The sequence below is a fragment of the Tribolium castaneum genome, chromosome 4 (assembly GCF_031307605.1).
Source record: "Tribolium castaneum strain GA2 chromosome 4, icTriCast1.1, whole genome shotgun sequence".
Taxonomy (NCBI): domain Eukaryota; kingdom Metazoa; phylum Arthropoda; class Insecta; order Coleoptera; family Tenebrionidae; genus Tribolium; species Tribolium castaneum.
The window spans coordinates 10,150,654-10,170,226 of NC_087397.1; the positions used below are offsets into that span (position 1 = coordinate 10,150,654).

At 33.1% G+C, this 19,573-nt stretch overlaps 2 protein-coding genes across 2 annotated transcripts; both read right to left on the reverse strand.

Moving 5' to 3' along the window:
• Positions 1 to 3,512: 3,512 nt before the first annotated feature.
• Positions 3,513 to 5,385, reverse strand: LOC657860 (serine protease H59). Its single transcript, XM_964291.4, has 2 exons — positions 4,580 to 5,385; positions 3,513 to 4,430 (listed from the first exon to the last, which is right to left on the reverse strand). Exons 1-2 carry the CDS (start codon positions 4,738 to 4,740, stop codon positions 3,539 to 3,541), a joined length of 1,053 nt encoding a protein of 350 aa, XP_969384.1. The 5' UTR covers positions 4,741 to 5,385; the 3' UTR covers positions 3,513 to 3,538.
• Positions 5,386 to 17,581: 12,196 nt separating this feature from the next.
• LOC657780 (uncharacterized protein) lies at positions 17,582 to 19,180 on the reverse strand. Its single transcript, XM_964216.4, has one exon. The coding sequence runs from the start codon at positions 19,055 to 19,057 to the stop codon at positions 17,630 to 17,632; it is 1,428 nt and encodes a 475-aa protein (XP_969309.1). The 5' UTR covers positions 19,058 to 19,180; the 3' UTR covers positions 17,582 to 17,629.
• Positions 19,181 to 19,573: the final 393 nt, after the last annotated feature.

Sequence of the window (19,573 nt, forward strand, 5' to 3'; positions counted from 1 at the left end):
GACAGCTCGCCCTTTCTGATTAAAAGCAAATTCTCACTCGACACTTTACACTCATTAGATAAATTGGACAAATTGACACTAATTGGAATCCGACGTATGAATCGACTTAATTGAATTATTGACACAAGTGTAATTTGGAAAAAAAGAGGAGAAGCAACAATGTATGCTTGTTATACCTGACCTGGAAGCGAGTTCGCGAAACAGGAAATATCAGAAATACACACATTGCTATTTCTGACACACGTCAGGAAATCCAGTGTATGAATATGCAAAATGCAGGCGGTTTTAGTTGGGTCAAGTATCCCCAACTCGCAATTCTTTGTGAAATTTTCTTCGTTTTTCCCCTTCAATTCTTGTCAAGCAGCATGAAAGCCGCATTTCCCTGCATGCCGAAATGAAGAATCTGTGCTTGTCGCCACCGTCGGCATGCAAATATATATCGACGTTTAGCCCGGTATGAGCAAGTGCAAGAATTGACGGAATTCTTGCTTGTCGACAGCCGATGAGAAGGCAGTCACCGTGTGTGACTGTATGTCATTTAAGAGTGTTAGAGCGTTTCAGCACACTTTCCATTCAGTCTGCGTGCCGCCTTTGTTTCAGCTCGTCTAGTTTTTGCTGTCTAACGCGGAGGCCGTTATCTCTCGCCTTCCATACAGATTCTTGCACGCTCGGCTAACGATATGCTCGTCTATTCCGATACAAAAATGTCAATATCTTATTTATGACGCGTGGCCTCCGGCTCTTTCTTTCTTCTTCACACCTAATTGCAGGTGATGGCACAAATTCCAACTGAACTATCTTTCATTTCCAAAGATGCGACAGCTAAATCTAAGGATCATTTCGAGCACACAAATTTGATTAATGGACACTTTTGGAAAAACTTTCAGTTCACCCCTCGCTAAAGGGAAAACAAATGAAGGACTTCCTCTCGCAACACCGAATTTAATTTTTAAGCTCTACATGATGTTTGTACAGGGTGACCATCCCCTTTAGTGGCCCTAGTGTTTTTAATGTTATTAGATTACGAAACTTAAATTAACACAAGGATATTTGATTGAGAATAATAATATAGCACAGGACACTGCGTAAATTTTTTGATTCTATTTTCAGTTTTTATGGCACAGTATCAGTAGAAGTGAATTTTTCTTTATAGGAACTTAGTATCAGTCAAACTGTTTGCAACCCACAATTGCAACCACATTTGTAAAACTTGAAATACGAGCAGGAAAAAGAAGTTGATAATGACGGACGGGACACAAAAAAAACTCACATTTCTTTCGTTGAACATGTTGTAAAATTGTGTCAATTTAAAAAGCACTAATTGCAAGAATTATTTTTGAAGTAACAAGTAACTGAAGAACAAGGCAATGTGTAACGACTTCTGATTAATTTACTTTTTCTTTACACTGGCGGGACAAAACAATTTTATGTATAAAAATAATTCTAAAAAAATTATTCAGACAAAATTAGACAGTAGAAATTAAAAATTTTTGGTCTCTTTTAATGACGTAAGCTATAAAAGCAACATTTATATGTGTGGAATAATTCACGGGACAGCAAAATTTACAAAAATAAAAAAGTAATAAAAATATATAATAGACCAGATTTTCGGAAACTCTCGTAACATGCAATTTTTAAGAGCATTTCTTAAAACTCAAAATAAATTTGTTTTGTTAACAATGGAAATATTTGCCACCATTTTATTTATTCCTAAATTCTTAAACTGAATCGTATCGTAAATGAGTTTTTAACATCCTACAGTTGTGGTTAGCCTTTGTAATTTAAAAAATGATATTTTTTTCAATTTTCTTATTAGTATTTAGTTTAAAATCATTGCATCAAAATTTTCAGTTTGATAGTTATTTTATTTTACACTAAAATTTTTTCGCTTTTCAGGCTTCAGGTAAAATCTTTGGTAACTAATCGATAGTAAATCGTACTTAAGATTTTAACTATGAATGCGTATTTCAGTGCTTTAGTAGAAATTGGGTTAAATTCACAGCTTTTTGGCAACACCGCACGCTAGGATTTTAAATGCTTGTGTGTTGTTGTCGTTGTTTTTGATTTTTTGGTAATTTTTTAATGTTTCTTAAAATTCAATGTCCACGACACTCATGTTTCATAAAAAATAATTACAACGTCACCAAAACACAGTTTTATTGGTTTTTTATTTAAAATCTAATGTTTTAATTCAGTTGTGTTTTTTTTCTTTCCAGATCTATAGTTTTTTCAGTTTTCTAGTATTTAAGTGGCTTAGTTTATCAGAATTTTATATTTTTTAGTTTTTTTGTTTTTAGTTCTTCAGTGCCTTGTCACTGTTTGATCTTTTAATTTTTGAAAATATGCTTACTTTAATTCTGTATTAATCTTATATTTTAATTAAAAACAATTTTTGTATCAGTTTTAATTGTGAAATAAAAAATAATTTACGTAGAAGTGTTAAAACTGCAGTATTCGCCAATTTTTAATTTTGATTTAAAAAAATTATTTTAAACATAATAATTGTAATTATAAATTTTTACAAACCGACAGTGTAGATTTTACTTAGTTGTGGGAAAGTGTATAATTTATTCTAGGATTCTTAGTTCTTTTACAATAAACTAAAGAAGCGTGTTTTTATAACAATAAACAAATTATTTTAAAAACTTACCAAAATCGACCATTTTATTCGCATCTAATCCCGGCTCTAAAATCGGTTTACTAGTGTCTCATTTGTCTCAGGAATGAGTAATTATACCTAAATATCACCTCCTACTTGTTTATTTGGTGCACAAAAAATTGCAAGACGATTGAAGCGTTTGTCATTGAATATCGGAGGGATATTGCACTCCCAACTGTTAAATAGACTAATCATAAGGCATTCAGAACTGAACAAAAAATTATTCCTGGATTATGTTGTAAATGTCGACCAAACCATCAAAAATTTCGCTGTTTTTTAAGAAACTTTCAAGTTTTCTATTCAAAAATTTCATAAATCGTGGATAAATTGTGGATTCATTTGTTTTTGATAAATATTGATTCTCAAAATTAGTTCGTGCTTAAACTCAAACTTTTCATCAGTTTTTTAGAAAAACTTAATAGTTTCGCAAGGTTTCCTCTTTTTAGTTTTTAGTTTAGTTTTTATGTAGAAAATTTTATGATCTTTGAGATGCAAAAATAAAAATTTTGTGTTCCTCTTAATTTTTTTCTCGTTCAGTTTCATAGTATTTCAAGTTTTTAAGTTTATTCTCAGTATTTCAAATTTTTAGTTTTTTAATTTCTTTCTAATAAATGATCTATAGGCTGTGTATTTTGTTGTTGTCTTTTCAGAAGGTTCTTTGTAACTTGAACTTGGTCATACTTTCTTGTTTTTTTTATCTAAAAAGTAATTAAAAATACAATTATTCTTTTTTGATTCTTTGTCTTTAATCGCTGGTGTCCTAGGTTATGGCGTATTGGGTAATGGGGCCCTGTAGTAGCATGTAAAAAAATCCATATTTCACTTATAAAGACAATTTATTTCTACAGTATTTACAAAAATATACAATCGTGTAACAGTTCACAACTTGTAATAACTCGTTGAAAAATTCCTTTCTTTCATGTGCCTATCAACCCAGTCCGTATACATCGGCAAATTGACATAAACCCCTGGCGTTTTATTTGCTCCGCATCCAATCCCCCACGAAACAATTCCTACTTGAACAAACCTCCCTTCCTCCTCCAAGGGACAAATCAAGGGACTTCCCCCGTCCCCTTTGCAAGCGTCCCTATTCTTCTCCCCTCCGGCGCACATAAAACTCCTGTGCAACCTGAACGCTTTCCCCAACTTGGTCCCTCTCAGTGCCTTTTGACACTTATTCCTCCCAACTAACGGCACCGTCACCTTCCTCAAAACCGCCGACAGTCTTCCCCTCGCTGTAGCTTTGCGTCCCCAGCCGCTCGCCACACACCGCTTCTCATCAACTTTTAATTTTCCCGCCGGCAAACAAATGAAGCCGATATTTGCTTTCACAACAAATGCTTGATTCAGAACAAGCAAAGCAATGTCGTTCCATAAAGTCCCCGTTTTGTACTGGGGGTGAACGAGGATTTCCTTCACAACTTGGTCCTGGTGCGGGAACGGTTCGTCCGTCTTCTTGATGTTCCATTCGCCTGCACGCACTTTCACGGTGTCGGGCGAACTGGCGGAGACGCAGTGACCGGCAGTTAGGACCACCTGGGGGTGGATTAAGGAGCCGCCGCATATTAATGCCGCCTTTTCGCTGCTTTCTGGACTCACAAACACCAGCACGGTCCAGGGGAGCTCCCCGAACTGCACTGTTTCCGAATCGGAAGTAATGCGGGGGCCAATGCCTTGGGAATTGGCGAAACCGCACTTTTTGGACGGGGGCGCTTCCAGGGGGGTGTCGCAACACACGTCGAAATGGTTGGGGCAAGAGTCGTCCTCGAATCTAAAAAATTGTAAATTGTTGGAAACTTTGCGTCATTCTGCCATAAATTATTTAGCATAGTGAATCCAAACCGCGATTCTGTGTGGTTTTGCAACAAACGCAATTTGTCAGTTCAATCGGTCCTGCACTGCAATTTATCTTTTACTTACCGGATATCCAATAATCCCTGTCCATTGGTCCCTTCATCATTATCCGCACATAAATGCGGCGGGACGCACTTGCACTGGATTTCGCTGGTGTTTTCGTCGAAATATGAGGCAACTGCGAACTTGAGCAAAGTTGCAAAAAGGAATTGTTTCAAACTGAACATTTTATTCCTTTGAGGTTCTGACGGCAACTGAGCGAAAACCGTGCTTAGGATCGGTTACTAATTACCTGTAGGCTGCTGAAGTATTCAGCAGGGAATTATTGCAAGAATTGGCTTTTAAATGGTATACCTGCTTAAGCCAATAATCCCCTCTAAATAATAAAAGATCCATTTGTGAAATTTAAGCCCAGCTTTCACTCAAGTCGTTCGAGAGCACTTTGTAATGTGCCTTTGTTGCGCATTAAGAATATCTCCTTTAAAAATCATGTTTGTACACAAAATCCTCTCGCAAAAAATAACAACAAGTCAGTGACCCGTAAATCTGTTAAGTGTCAATAAAAACCCCGATTTGATGACATCATGTTCGACACGTGACATCATTACCGGCTGGAGTTTAATTTGCAGCAAGACCTGCAATTGGCCCACCATATCCGCCCTGAAACAAATGGATTTGAAAGTGATTCCATTTTCTGTGTCATTAGTTTCCACTCTTGGCGCCAAACTCCACTCGGAAAGCTCAAAATAAAATTTAAGGAATTTTCAAATCAACCGTTCTCCTTATACTTTCCTTCGTCTAATACGAAACGTGCCCAATGCTCGGTAAATATTATTTTGATTTCCCTTTTTTTGCATTGAAGGGGGTATCAAAGAAGCGGGTTGATGACGCGGAAACAAGCAAAAGATGCCAAGATTGTTCATTTCGCAGAATTTCTAAACACCAGTTGTCTTTTGAGAAAAGTCAAGTTTTAGAGAGACACAGGCGCCGTAAAGATTAGGACTCATGGGGAGCCGAGACAGGTATCGATATCCACTAATCTTCGGAGCAAATAGAGTCTGTCACGTCGAGCCAAAACGAGCAAGGATTTGTTTTTGTAAGTGTGATATCAGGCAAAACAACCATTTGTTAAAAAAATCAAGATTTAAGTAACATTGTCAATTAATTTAATAAATGTCTTACGTCCTATTTAACTTAATTTAAGGCACTAATTGACTCGGCTTTCTAGATTTTCATGATCTTTCACAGACATGGATCTGACGCTATCGAATTTTCTGTAAACGAATCCACTTTTTCAAAAATAGAACAATTTACGCTAGAAATTTTCATCAAAGTTTTTTTCTATACAAATTAGTATGAAACAATAATTGAACATTTTTATACTCACTAATCTATTTGGTTGTTATAGGTATTGTTTATGTTACATATTGGATTATCGACGTGCAATTAATTTTTTGTAGTTGATGTCTAGAAATTCCCTATTATTTTGTTTTTTTAGGTAATTATTTGAAAGAAATAATTTTTCTCTTATAGGTATTAATAATGTTTCTAATAATGTTGTTGCTTATTCTAGCTTTATTCTACAAGTGGTTACTATGGTGCATTATTTCATTTAGTTGTGGTTTGTTTTTTTACGTACCCGGATTTGTTGAGCATTACACCTAGTTATCTAAATTTCTTTAATCAAAGCCATACAACAAAAATTCGATAGAATAAAGTAGCATTTGGTGATTCTTTTATTTTATTTGGTGATCTTTTTTTATTCCATCGCTAAAAACATTTAACAAAAATTTCTGGATGTATGATAAGAGAAAACGTTGTATTATACACGTAAAGAAAAATTGGCATATTCTGCTCCTTATTCCTTTCTGAAACTCGTGCTCCGCACTGTTTTCAGGCTCCTCACTCGTTTCAGAAATCCATCCATCACTCACAGATGATGAACAACTTTTCTTTGCTTATATAATAAACTACTATTAATCTATTATTATTAATTAGAAAATAAAAAATTAAATTGTTCTCATAATAAGTTAGTCTTTTAGTCGGTATGTTGTCACGACAGAATAAATCGTGCAAGACAAGAAAAATAAAAAAAATGTCTAAACTTTCGATAACTAAAATCTCATTCTCTACTGCATTTACTTGACAAAAATAATTAATTAAACCAATAAAAACAAAAATTTTGAGAACAGCAAAAAAGAAAATTTTCTGATAAAATTGATTAATGCACAAGAGAGTACTACATTTACCGTCAAAATAAATTATTGCACGACAGGAAAAATTTATGTTCTAAAATAAAAATAATACACTAAAAAACTATATAAATTTAATAATATTATTAATATAAAGACAATCAATATACCAATTTGATCACAGGTCTTTTTTTTAATTCGTTTCAGATACTCGTATGATAATAATAATAGTAATAATAATAATAATAATAATAATAATAATTATACATACAATTGCAAAGAAATAAGAACAAAAAAATAAGAAAAACTTAACACAATGGAAAGAAAATTTAAAACTAAAAAGATGCGAAAAGAGTGAAAATGAAAATGGAAATGGAACAGTAGCATGTAGTTAATTAACATTAACCATCTGAAAACAAAAAATCTTTGTAGAGTGTATGAAATTTATTCACCGAAACTGAAAAAGTACCGTTGAATGAAAAACTTTTACTTTATTATCAACTGAGGCAACTGGAACGTTGTCATTATATACTTATTTCTGTTCTTTCAACTTTTAACCAACGTAGCTCCGGTACTTTGGGAGAATCATGATCGTATTTGTTTAGGTCAAAAATGAATCTACAACAGTTATTTTAGATTTTCTGTAATTTGTATTTTGTGATATTGTCTAAACAAGAAGAGTATAAAATTAAGCAATATTTTATAAATAATATAACTAAGCTTTCGCTAAATTTTTTACGTAATTTAAAATTTGAATCAGATTGTTTGTCAATAATAATATTAATTTGAAAAGAGAATATGATTTTTTAGGACCATATGAACATGAGACTTAAAACAAAGATTATTATCTGTTATGAGTCCTAAGTGTTTAATAGAACTAAACATGAAGATTTATAATTAATAATAGTATTTAATTGGATTATTTTTAATTGTTGCTAGCGAACCATATAAATCTATACATTTATCAGAATTAAGTTGTAAGTTCATTTGCATAGTTCTAAGTCGGCATTAATTTTTAAACATTTTTATGGAAGTTCTTGTTGGGAGAAGTGTAGATAAAGGTTAAAGTCGACACCATAAAAAGTATGTTTTATTGAGCTTGTTTTCGTTTCTAACAAAATGGTCGTATATAAAAAAAGAAGACGACCAAGAATAGATCCTTGGGGACCGCCTAATATAATTGTTTCAAGATTTGAGGAGAAATTACCTGTCATAACTTTCTGAGTCCGTTTAACTAGGTGAAATATGCAAACATTCAGAGAAATATTCAATTTTAATAGTTTGAAAAAAAAATTAGGTGGCAAATCATTTAAAAAAAATCAAGAAAATTTGTTTAAGAATGAATTTTTATTACTGTATAATATTGGAAACCATTGCATGTTTGATCAAAGAGTGGCTTATTCCAAAAAATGTATTTTATTAGATTTCATAACTTTGTTAACTTTAGGACCATATGAAAATTAAACAAAAATTGTTTTATTGTTTTATTTTTTATTTAATTTAATTTAATTTTTGGTAAACATAGGGATAGTTTACAGAAGGTGAATTAAAAGTCAATGATTGTGCTTTCCTGTATTATTTTTCTGTCGCTTATATTAATAATTGATATTACTTTTTATATTTTATACACGTAAAAGTGTGGAACAAAAACGTATAAAGCATTTTTCGGTCATTATAAATTTTAAATGAAAATAAAAACTAAAGTACCAATGCACAAAAACAACATAGTTTTTGTAAAAAAATGTGCATTCCACTTCAATTGTGATGCAGTAGAGATTTAAATAAATTGGCCTTTTGTATGAGAGCTCATTGCAAAACGTACCAACTGTTCGTTTATTTATTTTGATGGCAGCATACAATGTAAGTGTATTCGTGGTTAAAAATGAGTATAAAGAAAATAGTGCAGTTTAGAAACGAGCCGTCCTGATATAAAAGTGTAATAAAATTTAGAACTCGCATTTCGGAGTAACGAAAGAATGGCTCATGCCATATTTAAGAGAAATAAAATGAAAAATTCCGTGTTCATTTTATTATAGTATTAACATCTACTTGAGTCGCTTGTTTCTTTATCCTCGCAGCAATAATAAAAATGTTTGTCAGTTAAAAGTTAGGGCTTTTTCAATCCGTCCCAGCGCATTAAAAGTATATAGTGAAACTATCGTGTTTTAGCGTAGTGTCGCTTCTGTATCCGACAGTTCATATATAACTTAAATCACGAGCAATTTTCCAACAAAAGAAGCAAAAATCAAACGGTGTGATTTTAGTTTAGATCAAGTGGTCGTGATAAATGACGTGGAAAACAAAAGAAGGCAAACTATTACGTCGTCTATCTTGGATACTCGAGTTTGGCCCTGCTTGACTCAGGCCGACCCGACCGGTCAAACCATATATTCCAACTTGTCGAAGTTTGCCACTTAAGCAACGAACAAGTAGAAAAAATATCCCCAGCTACTTTTCAACACTTGTAAAACAAATTAGAGGATGTAATTAGTCAAAATTCGATTTAAACTTGGCGAGTTTCTTCGATTTAACTTTGACTGTTTTTCAAGTTCTCGCAATTTCGATGAATTTAGGGATGTTGTTTTCGGCATCGATCATCACACGAAAGGCGCTCTTAAATTACTTTTCATTTCGACGAGATTTACGGAAAGAACGGTTTAATGGCACGTCTACGGAGGACTATAACTTAGGAGACGAAACGAGATACAGAATCGCTGGATTTTCTGAACCCAATGGAATAGTACGGCAGAGTAAAAGTGAGGGCGCTTCGGACGTTACACCGTCATGGCGACAAATCGTCTTAAATTAATTTAAATCTAACCAATTTACAAATTACTAGGAAAAATGCTGAAATGTTGCATTCCTAACAGACTGAGAAAAACTATCGACTAAAATTTTCATAAGAAACATGGGAAAAAATTATTTTAAATTATAAATTTAGACTTCGTCCTATATTTTTTAAGACGCTGCAAATACGGTTAAAGAAAAAAAATGTTAGCAAGAAATTTGTAGAGAAATAAATTTTCATAAAAAAAATCCTCTTGACTTGTCTATATCATCAATCGTTTAGACCCCAAAGATCTTCAAAGTCACTGTAGCGATGGATTTGTTTTATTTTATCGGTGGTCAAGTAACGGAAAGTTAATTTGTACCTAAATTCTAGAAGATACTAGAAGTATGGTGTCTCAACTTTGTTCCTTAAACTTTAGACTTTTTTCTATCTTTAACTGTATTTCTAGCGTTTTGATAAATAAGCGACATTGCGCAAAGAATGATTGCCTAGACGTTCTACTATATACAGGGGTGTGTAATTGGTCTATAACTTTTTTGTTATTTGGATTATTGCTGTCGTTTCCATTATTTGATAAACCGACTAAAAGTCCACAAACTCAAAATATTTTTATTTTACAGGTGCAGTTTTTTAGGTACCTTATACCATTGTTTTCGGTGAGACAATTCAAATTTCTCTCACAAGAGAGATGAAGCTAAATCTGACTGCTTTAATTCTCTTGTGAGAGAAATTTGATTTCTCTCACCGAAAACAATGGTATAATGTAAAATGGTATAAGATAAATTAAGATAAGATAAAACAAAATGTCGTATATCACACGTGATCGAAATGCTATTATAAAGATCGTGAGCAAGCGCCCTCATGGGTCAAAATTTTCACTCGTATATAATGATGCATTTCTATCACTTGTAATATAATATATTATTATTACACAGAGGATGTTGTATTGACTTACCCTGTATAGGGTGGTGAACCAATGTTATGTTTTTTCAAATGGAATATTTTATATATTTTAGCATAATTAGATTCTACGCAAAAAAATAATGTAAAGTTTTATAAAGTATTATGAATCTATCTCTTTTTCATTTGGAATTATTTAAACGTTTTGTTTAAAAAAATCAGTTTTGAAAAATTAAATTGAAATTGAAAAGTCGTCAATAAATATTTTCTGACAAATTTGTAACAGAAAAACTCAAAAAACCTTGTATTTTTATCAAATAGTCAACATTTACTTGAAACTCGCCCATAATGTACATGTAGAGAGTATGTTAGAATGCAAAAAATTGAATAACTCATTTTTTGTTTCAATGAAACACTATGTGTGTCTTTACATAGCATTTTTTGTAAACTTTCTAATGATATGCAGTTTGTATAACAAATTTGAAATATTTCTTAGTGTTTAAGAAAAAATCTTTTTTAAATTAATTTATTAATTACTCTTGATGAGTGAAATTTATTTAGGTATCAAGTAATAACATGGATAAATAAAGATTCGGTAACATTGATGAAATTTTGGTGAGTAGTAGTTTTTTACTTCCTGAATAACGAAATACATTTTGTTTTTTGACAACACGTACCGTTTATTTGTTGCAATTTTTTATTAATAATTTATTTAGTCTTTATATTAAATCCTAGTTCTTTTTTATATTAAAAGCTCAGATCAAAGTATTTATTTCAAACAATTACCACTTGTTGCCAAAAGTATAAGTTATTTTGAAAAATGGACATCAAAACGTCACACAGTAGTCTCCTGAATTTCTCTTTTTACGTTGGTGACAAGTACACGGTAGAATCGTAATGTCGTAAAATAATTGAGGTCTAAATTGCTTGTTTTGGTTGCTGGAGCTCTTATATAATGGACGATTACTGTTTGCTTTTAAAACGCGACACTAACGTCCCTAACAAAAAAATGTTGAGACTTCAGTCTTTTATCGTAATAATGTAACTTTTTAAATGTTTCTAAAGTTAATTTTTTAAAATATTGTGTAGTAATAATAAGATAAAAATTAAATAGAATTATTTTCATTACTTATTTGCTTTAGCATGAGTGTCAATACGAACTTGGTAACACACGAATAATACGTGATGGGACATTTTTGTAAAAATTTTCGAAATCAGGTTAAATAATTATAATAAAATGTTGAATAATTCCAAGACAAAAAGAGAGAGACCTATAATAGTTTATATAAAGTTACATTATTTTTTTTGCAAAATTAACTTTTCAATACTTGACTACCGGCAAAATGAAGTAAATCCGTCGCTTGAACGTGTTTGAACTACTTTGGGGTCAAAAATGGATGAAGAGAGAGATAAAGCCTCGCGGAATTATTTGTAGAAAATTTAATTATTTACTTTTTTTCTAACTTTTTTCTTGCATCTGTAACCGTATCCGCAACTTTAAAAAAAAACAAAGTACAATTTGGTAAAATTTTATATATTTTTTAAATATAGTTAACACTTAAGTTCTGGCATTATGTTTATGTCTTACTATTGAGAATTTAATGCCCTATCTGCCTGTATTTTTTGTTTGCTAATAGTTAACCGTTATTAAAATACAACAATTTTTTCTAATTTATTGCTTTAAAAACTTGAACGATTATGAAACAACTGCGCTCTCTGGCGACATTAACAGAACTATCAAAGACGAGAGCGTTTTCTTCGTGCGTCGTTTCCTATCCTAACCTTTAGATATCCGTAGGCAGGTCTATAAAAACAAACACCGGATTAAATTTTTTCAAAAGCGCAGCTTGTAGTTTTATCCCTGTTTTATGCGAATTGGTATTTAGTTACAAAAAGCGCTTTTTGTGTAATTAGTGCCGAATATGTTGCAAAAATATTTGTTCTAATAACACTGTCTGCTCTCAACGAGTGTTTTATAAAAACGGATGATCAAAAAGCAGCCCGTTGACAGTTGATAAATAAATACATTGGAGTTCATCGGAACGGCAGGTGGTGGAGGGCTTGTTGGTCCCCATGTTCAATGCGCGACATCAATTTTACGCTCCATGCATTCGTCACTACCTTCGTCCCATTGCGTTCACCCCAACCCGACAGAAATCCCGGATTTAGCAAGTAGAAACACGTCATCTCTGGATAAAACAAATCGAATAAAGCTCCATTCATACACACAAAGTTGCACCAAATTAAAATAAGAGAACCAAAAACAGCGCCAGAAATAGTCACATTTGCTATTTTTGTCGGAAAAGTTTAACTCGACCGTTATCAAGAGGCGTCTCGCATTATATTTTCAATAAGCTTTTTCCATAACGTATTTTTCTTTACGAATATATGAGCTCTGATCTTATCAAAGTCAAAAAGTAACGTATTCTTTTGAAGTCACTCGCCGTGATACATAATATAAGGACATATCTTTCCCCGGTGTTAAAAGAGCTAAATGTAGCTTGACATCACCTCGGCGTGATACAAAACCCCCAACAAAAAAATAAAACATAGAAAGCTCCCATTTCACAATAATTGTAAAAGATCGCGGGCACTTTCCTGCAGATAAAGATAAATTTTTCGATAGTTTGCTGCGCCCAAAAATATCGAGTTTAATTCCAGGTGTAGTCGCGAATATTTATTTGCAGGAAGCGACAGCCATAAAACATTTTGTCCCGGTTTTCTTACTCGCTTCAAGATTCACGCACTAACACTTTATCAACGTAATGAGGCTCAATAATGGACTTGGAGCTGGAAATATCAATTAGGATTCGAATATTGATAAACTGTTGTATTATGGGGTTACAAATGCCCGGGATGGCGGTCAATAGGCAGGTCGGGTCATTTGCAGCTGGGTCTTGTGTCATCTCAGCTATGCACTTAATTGACCAAAAGATAATGAAAATGTACGACTGAATTGGACTTTCAGGAAACAACCAGCGTTGCCACCTTTCCGACATGGCAATAATTATAATTAGTTGCTACGGTCACGTTATGTTACATTTATTGTGTGCACAAAGCGAAACAACAACTTTATTTGCTCGTATTTGTTCTAGGAAATTAAATTTTAGTTTATGTTTATGTTGTATTAAAAAAAAATACAATAAGGATACATTATCAGAGTAGTACAATTAATCATCATAGATAGAAACAAAATTTCTTACTATTTTTTAATAGTAGTAGTGTTCCTCTCTAGTTTAAAATAGACAAAGTTAATAGACACATAAGATGCTTGAGAGCTGTCAACATGGTTTTATGACAAATAAAAGTTTAGATACAGCGTTATTTACTTACATAAATAAAGTAATTGCACAAGTAATTGTTGTACTTGATAAGAAAAAACAGCAATTGCCCATTTGATTGCAATAATCATGCAATAATGTTAAGAAAACTCGAAATATATGGAGTAAGAGTAGTAGGCGCCCTTAAAAGGTTTGAAAGCTATTTATCTGAAAAAGAACAACAGATAACAATAAACAATGTTTTTTCAAGTTATAACTTGATCAAAATGGGTGCTTCACAAGGCTCAACTTTGGGGCCTATGTTATTTACGATATACCTACATGATATGTTTCATAATGTTCAGTTAGGCAGCTGCTTATGCTGATGACACAAATTTTCTTGTTCAAGCTGGCACCTTAGAAAACGCAAAGAATATTTTGTCCGAGGTGGTAAAATCACTGAATGAGTTGAAAAAAATAAACTAGTCATAGATTTAGAGACAGTATTACATTTATATTATGGTTCGTTTCAAAACAGGATTTTCTGTGCTCTTTTTATGCCTTAAAAGTTTTTCGGTTACAAAAAAAGCAATACGAACTATTGCCAAACTGAAGAGAAGAGACTCTTGCAGAGAATATTTCAGGTCTCTTAATAATACAACTTTATATGGAATATATGTTTACGAAGCAGTCCGTGAATTTTAGTGACAACTAACTGAAACATAATTATAATTCAGGCTGTGTTAAAATGATTCTCATCTAGTTAATTTTAAAATTGATTTGCATGTAAAAAATTGTGCCGCTCTACACAAATGAATCCGCTATGAACTGTCATTTCTGAAATGTATAAATTCAGTTAATTACATTTAAAAGTTTCGTAAAAAAGCAACTTAAACATTATACTGTTCAAAAAACACTTTTATTATCAAAGTTTATTTTCGAATTGAAGACTTAATAAATAGATAATGGCAACATTCGATATCTGAATGCGTGTCAGTAGTTCTATAAAACGACATTTCTGATTTTACTTGAGAAATTTATATGTCACTAAATGAGAATCATTTTAACACACCTTGTAGAAGACACTAAAATATGTTGGTCTCTGGGAATTACAAAATATTTCTATATCAAAAAACTAATTACTTTAAAGCATGTAAATGTACTACTTATATCTCTTAAATTATCTCCAAAAATATTTATTTAAAAAAACGTGGAAAAGATACCTACATGAAAAGATCTTGTGTAGTATAGCGAGTTCTTTACATTATTAGCACTTTTGTTTCTTGAAATGTTTTTTGTTATATACTTACAAATATTTTTCACTTTTTTAGTGTAACTAACTATACATTTTTGTAATAGTCTTTTTTACAAACAAATTAGACATTAGATTTTAGATGATTCCTGGTTCAAAAATGTTAAAATTTGTGTCTTTCTTCCTTTTTCTGTGTTTTAATTCTGACCTCAAAAGCGACTATTTAGGCATAAATTTTAGTGAAATCTCGCTTGAAACAAACTAAACTCATTAGACTGTCGAAAAAAAAATTCGATCAATAATCAGTTCTTTGGAATTAGTAGGTTTTGAACCATCCTGTACTCAAAAAAGCAAAACTCTCTGTAGCAAATCTGACATATCTTTATTTTGATGCCGAAAATTAAAATTTTTGGACCACTTATGTTAAAATGATTTTAAAGTTTTTTCTTCAAAAATGTAATAGCTTGCCATTGAAAACCTAAAATGACTTTATTCTGGCGTCTTAAAAAGTATTTTATATTTTACTTTAGTTGAAAACACTTTTGATGATTCCTTGCTTAAAAATGCCAAAACTAAAAACTCAGTCAAAAAAATAAAATCGCTTTATGCTACCTGAAAAAATACATTCATCAATTTTGTTGAAATTGTTTGATTTTAAAATTATTTATATTTATTTCTACTCCAAAAGCACCAATTTAGGTAAAAACATTTGCTTTTTGTAAGCTTTTATGCTTAAAAATAAAAAATCTTGCTGCCAAACACTTAAAACTGCAATAGACTGTCTGAAAAAATAAGGATTCAATTATCAGTTTTGTTGAAATAAATGATTTTTAAACAAATTTTTGTTCAAAAAATGGCAAAATCTGAAATAGATTTATTTTGATCTTGAAAACTAAAAGTTTTGCACCACTTGCTCAAAAATGTAAAAACTTACCTTCTCAAATCTACAGTCACTTTATTCTGACGTCAAAAATTAATTATCTAAGCATGAGAATATTTGACTTTTGACGAATTCTTACTTAAAAACGACAAAACTTGCAGTAAAAAGATAAAATCGCTTTATTATGTCTCAAAAATACAGTTCAATCATCAGATTTTTGAAAAAAGTTTTTTTTTAAAATTAGCATCTCTAGCCCAAAAACGATATTTTACGAAAAATAATCAGATAATTCCTTAAGAATCACTAAAAAATAATTTAACTGATGAAAGATACTGGAAAAAGACGAAAAGTTAACAAACATTATTTTTCAGTGCACACTTAGTTGCTTCGAGCTTAACAATAATAGAAATTAAATTAATTAAAAGCAAGAAATTCATAAAAAATATTAATCATTTAAGCAGTCTAACTACAGAAACTTGTTTTTTTTTTAATACAAGGACTCATTACGTCCTTTAACGCACCAAAAAAGGCTAAAGGGCAATTAATTTGAGTTAAGCATTATTATCTTTTGAAATAGGGGCCGGTTGGTGACCCCAGTCACAAAATGGCACCTTAACGCGTTTTTTCTCGCCCTCGTTAACTGTAAATTCGTGTTTTCTATCATTTAAAATGCAATTTCGGCCCAGATTTTATACAAGCTCGCTTGAAAGTGGTAATATCGGCTGAAGCTGGCAGGCAATGAACAGCTGAAGCTGGGACTGCAGGAAGTGTATTATGCAAACATAATTGCATTCCTGCAGTTTACTTGGGATTCCTGTGGTGTGCCTGTTTTCATTTCGTAATTACCACCATATTAGCAACTTCCGAATCTTGACCATTGCAGCCCAATTTTCAATTAAAAGCGGCCAATCGTAAAAGCTCGAAATAATAAAACACATTACGGGTGAAAAACTGGTTTTAGGGCTCATAAATTCCGATATTTGAAAGTAGTAAAACTGAAGATAAGCGAGTAAATGAGAGTCGGCTGAAATGGGACGTCATATCGGGGAAAAGTGCAATTTTCCTGCACTCGTATGAAACTAGGTGACACTCTGGAGTCGTCATTCTCGATTTGTTCTATTAAAATGAGCCGTCTTTCCGGTAAATGCTACTTTTGGGTGTAGCATTAAGGCCACAAAGAACGGCGAAAAAACCTCCTCCTTTGTCCATTCAGAACGGAACAAAAATACGCTAGTCTTAGCATCCTCACTCGAAATTTGCATTCGAATAACTTCCGTTAAACGTTTGCAAAGGAGAAAACAAGTTGAATTATTCGGCGAAAAGCGCAGACGAATGTGCTTTTTATTCCATTTGGGCTAAATGCAGCTCTTATCGTTTAATCTGCGTCAAATATTAAAATTTTGTCAGTGTGAACAAGTTTCTAATTTGCGCGTAGGACGAATTAAAACCGATAATAAAATTTTATGTTAACAGATTTTCATCCGGTAAAACTACCTCAATCGGTGTGGCTGCACTATTAAGCACGATATAATCACCACAAATGTCCACATTCAAATCCAGGACCGAGATAAATTATGTAGGACACGAAAACCACTGATGAAACTCAAAACTGTTGCGTCGAAATTGTTCATAAAATTCGTGTTTTAATAACGTCCGGAGTGACAATAATCAAATTATTTTCACATCAGATAGCCCAAAAAACTTGCTGAATTTTTTAGCTCACCACCGTGTAAAATTACAATCGATTTCCAATAGAAAAGTTAATTTTTAACCGGACCTGACTAAACTATGAATAAAACAGCAGCAATACCCGGCTTTATTTATTCAAAACCAACAATAACTCAAGAAAAAGTCCCCAAAGGCAGCAGCGTGAGGTCAGTGTTTGTGTACAGTATCACAGATCTTAGGTACTCGATTTCCTCCTGGTGGATGTCCCAGCCACTCAACTGTCCCAAAACTTTCAAATTGGGGCAATGTCCCATCAAAAGTTCCACCGAAATGCAGGTCAGCCCCCGCGCGCAGGACAGCCACAGCTCTTCCAGGCACAAGAAATCGCACTCGGCACACAGCCGGAAAACGTCTCCGTCGGTCATGTTGATCACGCATCCGATTATCACACGTTTGAGGAACGGACAGTTCATTAAAATACACTTGAGGGAGGAGTCGGAAACGTCGCAGTAAAGAATCTCGATGTTTTCCAGATTCATGAAAAAAGTGTCCATCTGCGAGAAGGCCAATTTCAGCTGAAAACATTCCAGAGTGTGTAAATTGGGGACGCATAAACAGACGTCGCACAAATCCAGCGCATTTCTTTTATTGTGGTTTAATTTGAGGACCTGGAGCGCTGCTCCTGAATCGGCCAGATAATCCAATAGATCGGCGCTGTCGTGATGGACGAGTTTGATGCAATTCAATTTTTTGAGCTGCTTCAATCGGCAGATTACTCCTTTTTGGGGTGTGTCTAAATGGATACTTTTCAGCTGCTCACACATGTTGATTATTGCTTCAATAACCTCGTCGCTTGTGCCGGTGTCGTGCAGATATTTCAGGCGGGTTTTGTGTTTGGAATTTTTCCTGTACAACGTCAATAGAGACGTCCCCGTGAAAGAATAAGTGCGCAAACAAGTGAGATTTGGCAGATTTTCGATCATTTCAGCTATAATGTCACAATCCGATTCATCTTGCTGACAAATGGATTTTTTACCGAAATATCCTATATCCACACACGTTAGTGTCTCATTCCTGATCAGTCTCAAGCCAGAGCTTGTGAACGAGCACTCTCCCGAAATATCCAGGACTGACAAAGACTGCGCTTTGCTTATTGCTTGTAAAACTTGATCGTCTGCCATGTGTGGTATAACGAGTATTTTCAGTTTCGTCAAGTTTGTCACCAGCTCGCTGAGTTGTGCGGGGTGGTCGCGCACCCACACCCCTTTCAGGTTTAATTGCTGCAGGCCTGTACCCTTTTGAGTTATAACTTTTAATATTGCTTCGTAATAGGAATGGGGGAAGATTCCTGTATCCAGTTTCCTAACGTCTTGTCGAAGTAAAACTTGCAAACAACTAAACCTCGTAGCGGCATCCAGATTTACGGAATTTAAGATATTTTTTAATAACTCTTGAACAACTTCATAAGTGGCATCGAATAAATACTCCAAGACTACGTCGTAATTTCGGCCTTCGTCATCTGAAAGTGCCTGAATTAACTGCGCTGAAACGAGTTTTACGCACAAATAACTTAAAGGATGAACTTGATTCTTCGGTGACATTGTTAATTTAATTTATAACACTGTTACGAAGATGCTTTAATGACGGAGATAACGCGCAAAACTACCTATGTTCAGAGTTAAATTTGTTCTGGCACTACGCGGAGACGCGAATTATAAATAGATTTCACGCGAACATTTATAAAGGCTTTGTGTGCAACGACAATTACTTACAACTCGCAAAGTATTCCAATGCATGTTTTAACTAATAACAATCATTGCAATTACTTATCACCATGTTTGTACAGCGAAGGAAAAATAAAAGAAATCAAACAAACGTTTCATTTCATTTTGCAGAAAATAACTAGGGCAGGTGTGGGAGAGAAATCGAGAGGAAAATGAAAAATGTAATTTACATTTTTAAAATGTAGAGGAAATTTGAAAACAGCTATTTCTGATACATTTATATAGCCCAAGGACGATTCATTCAGGCTTCCATGTTATACAAGGTCTCCGTTTTTAGAGCTCCACCATGGGAATCTCATTTATTATAATTTAATTATAAAAAAATTATAATTA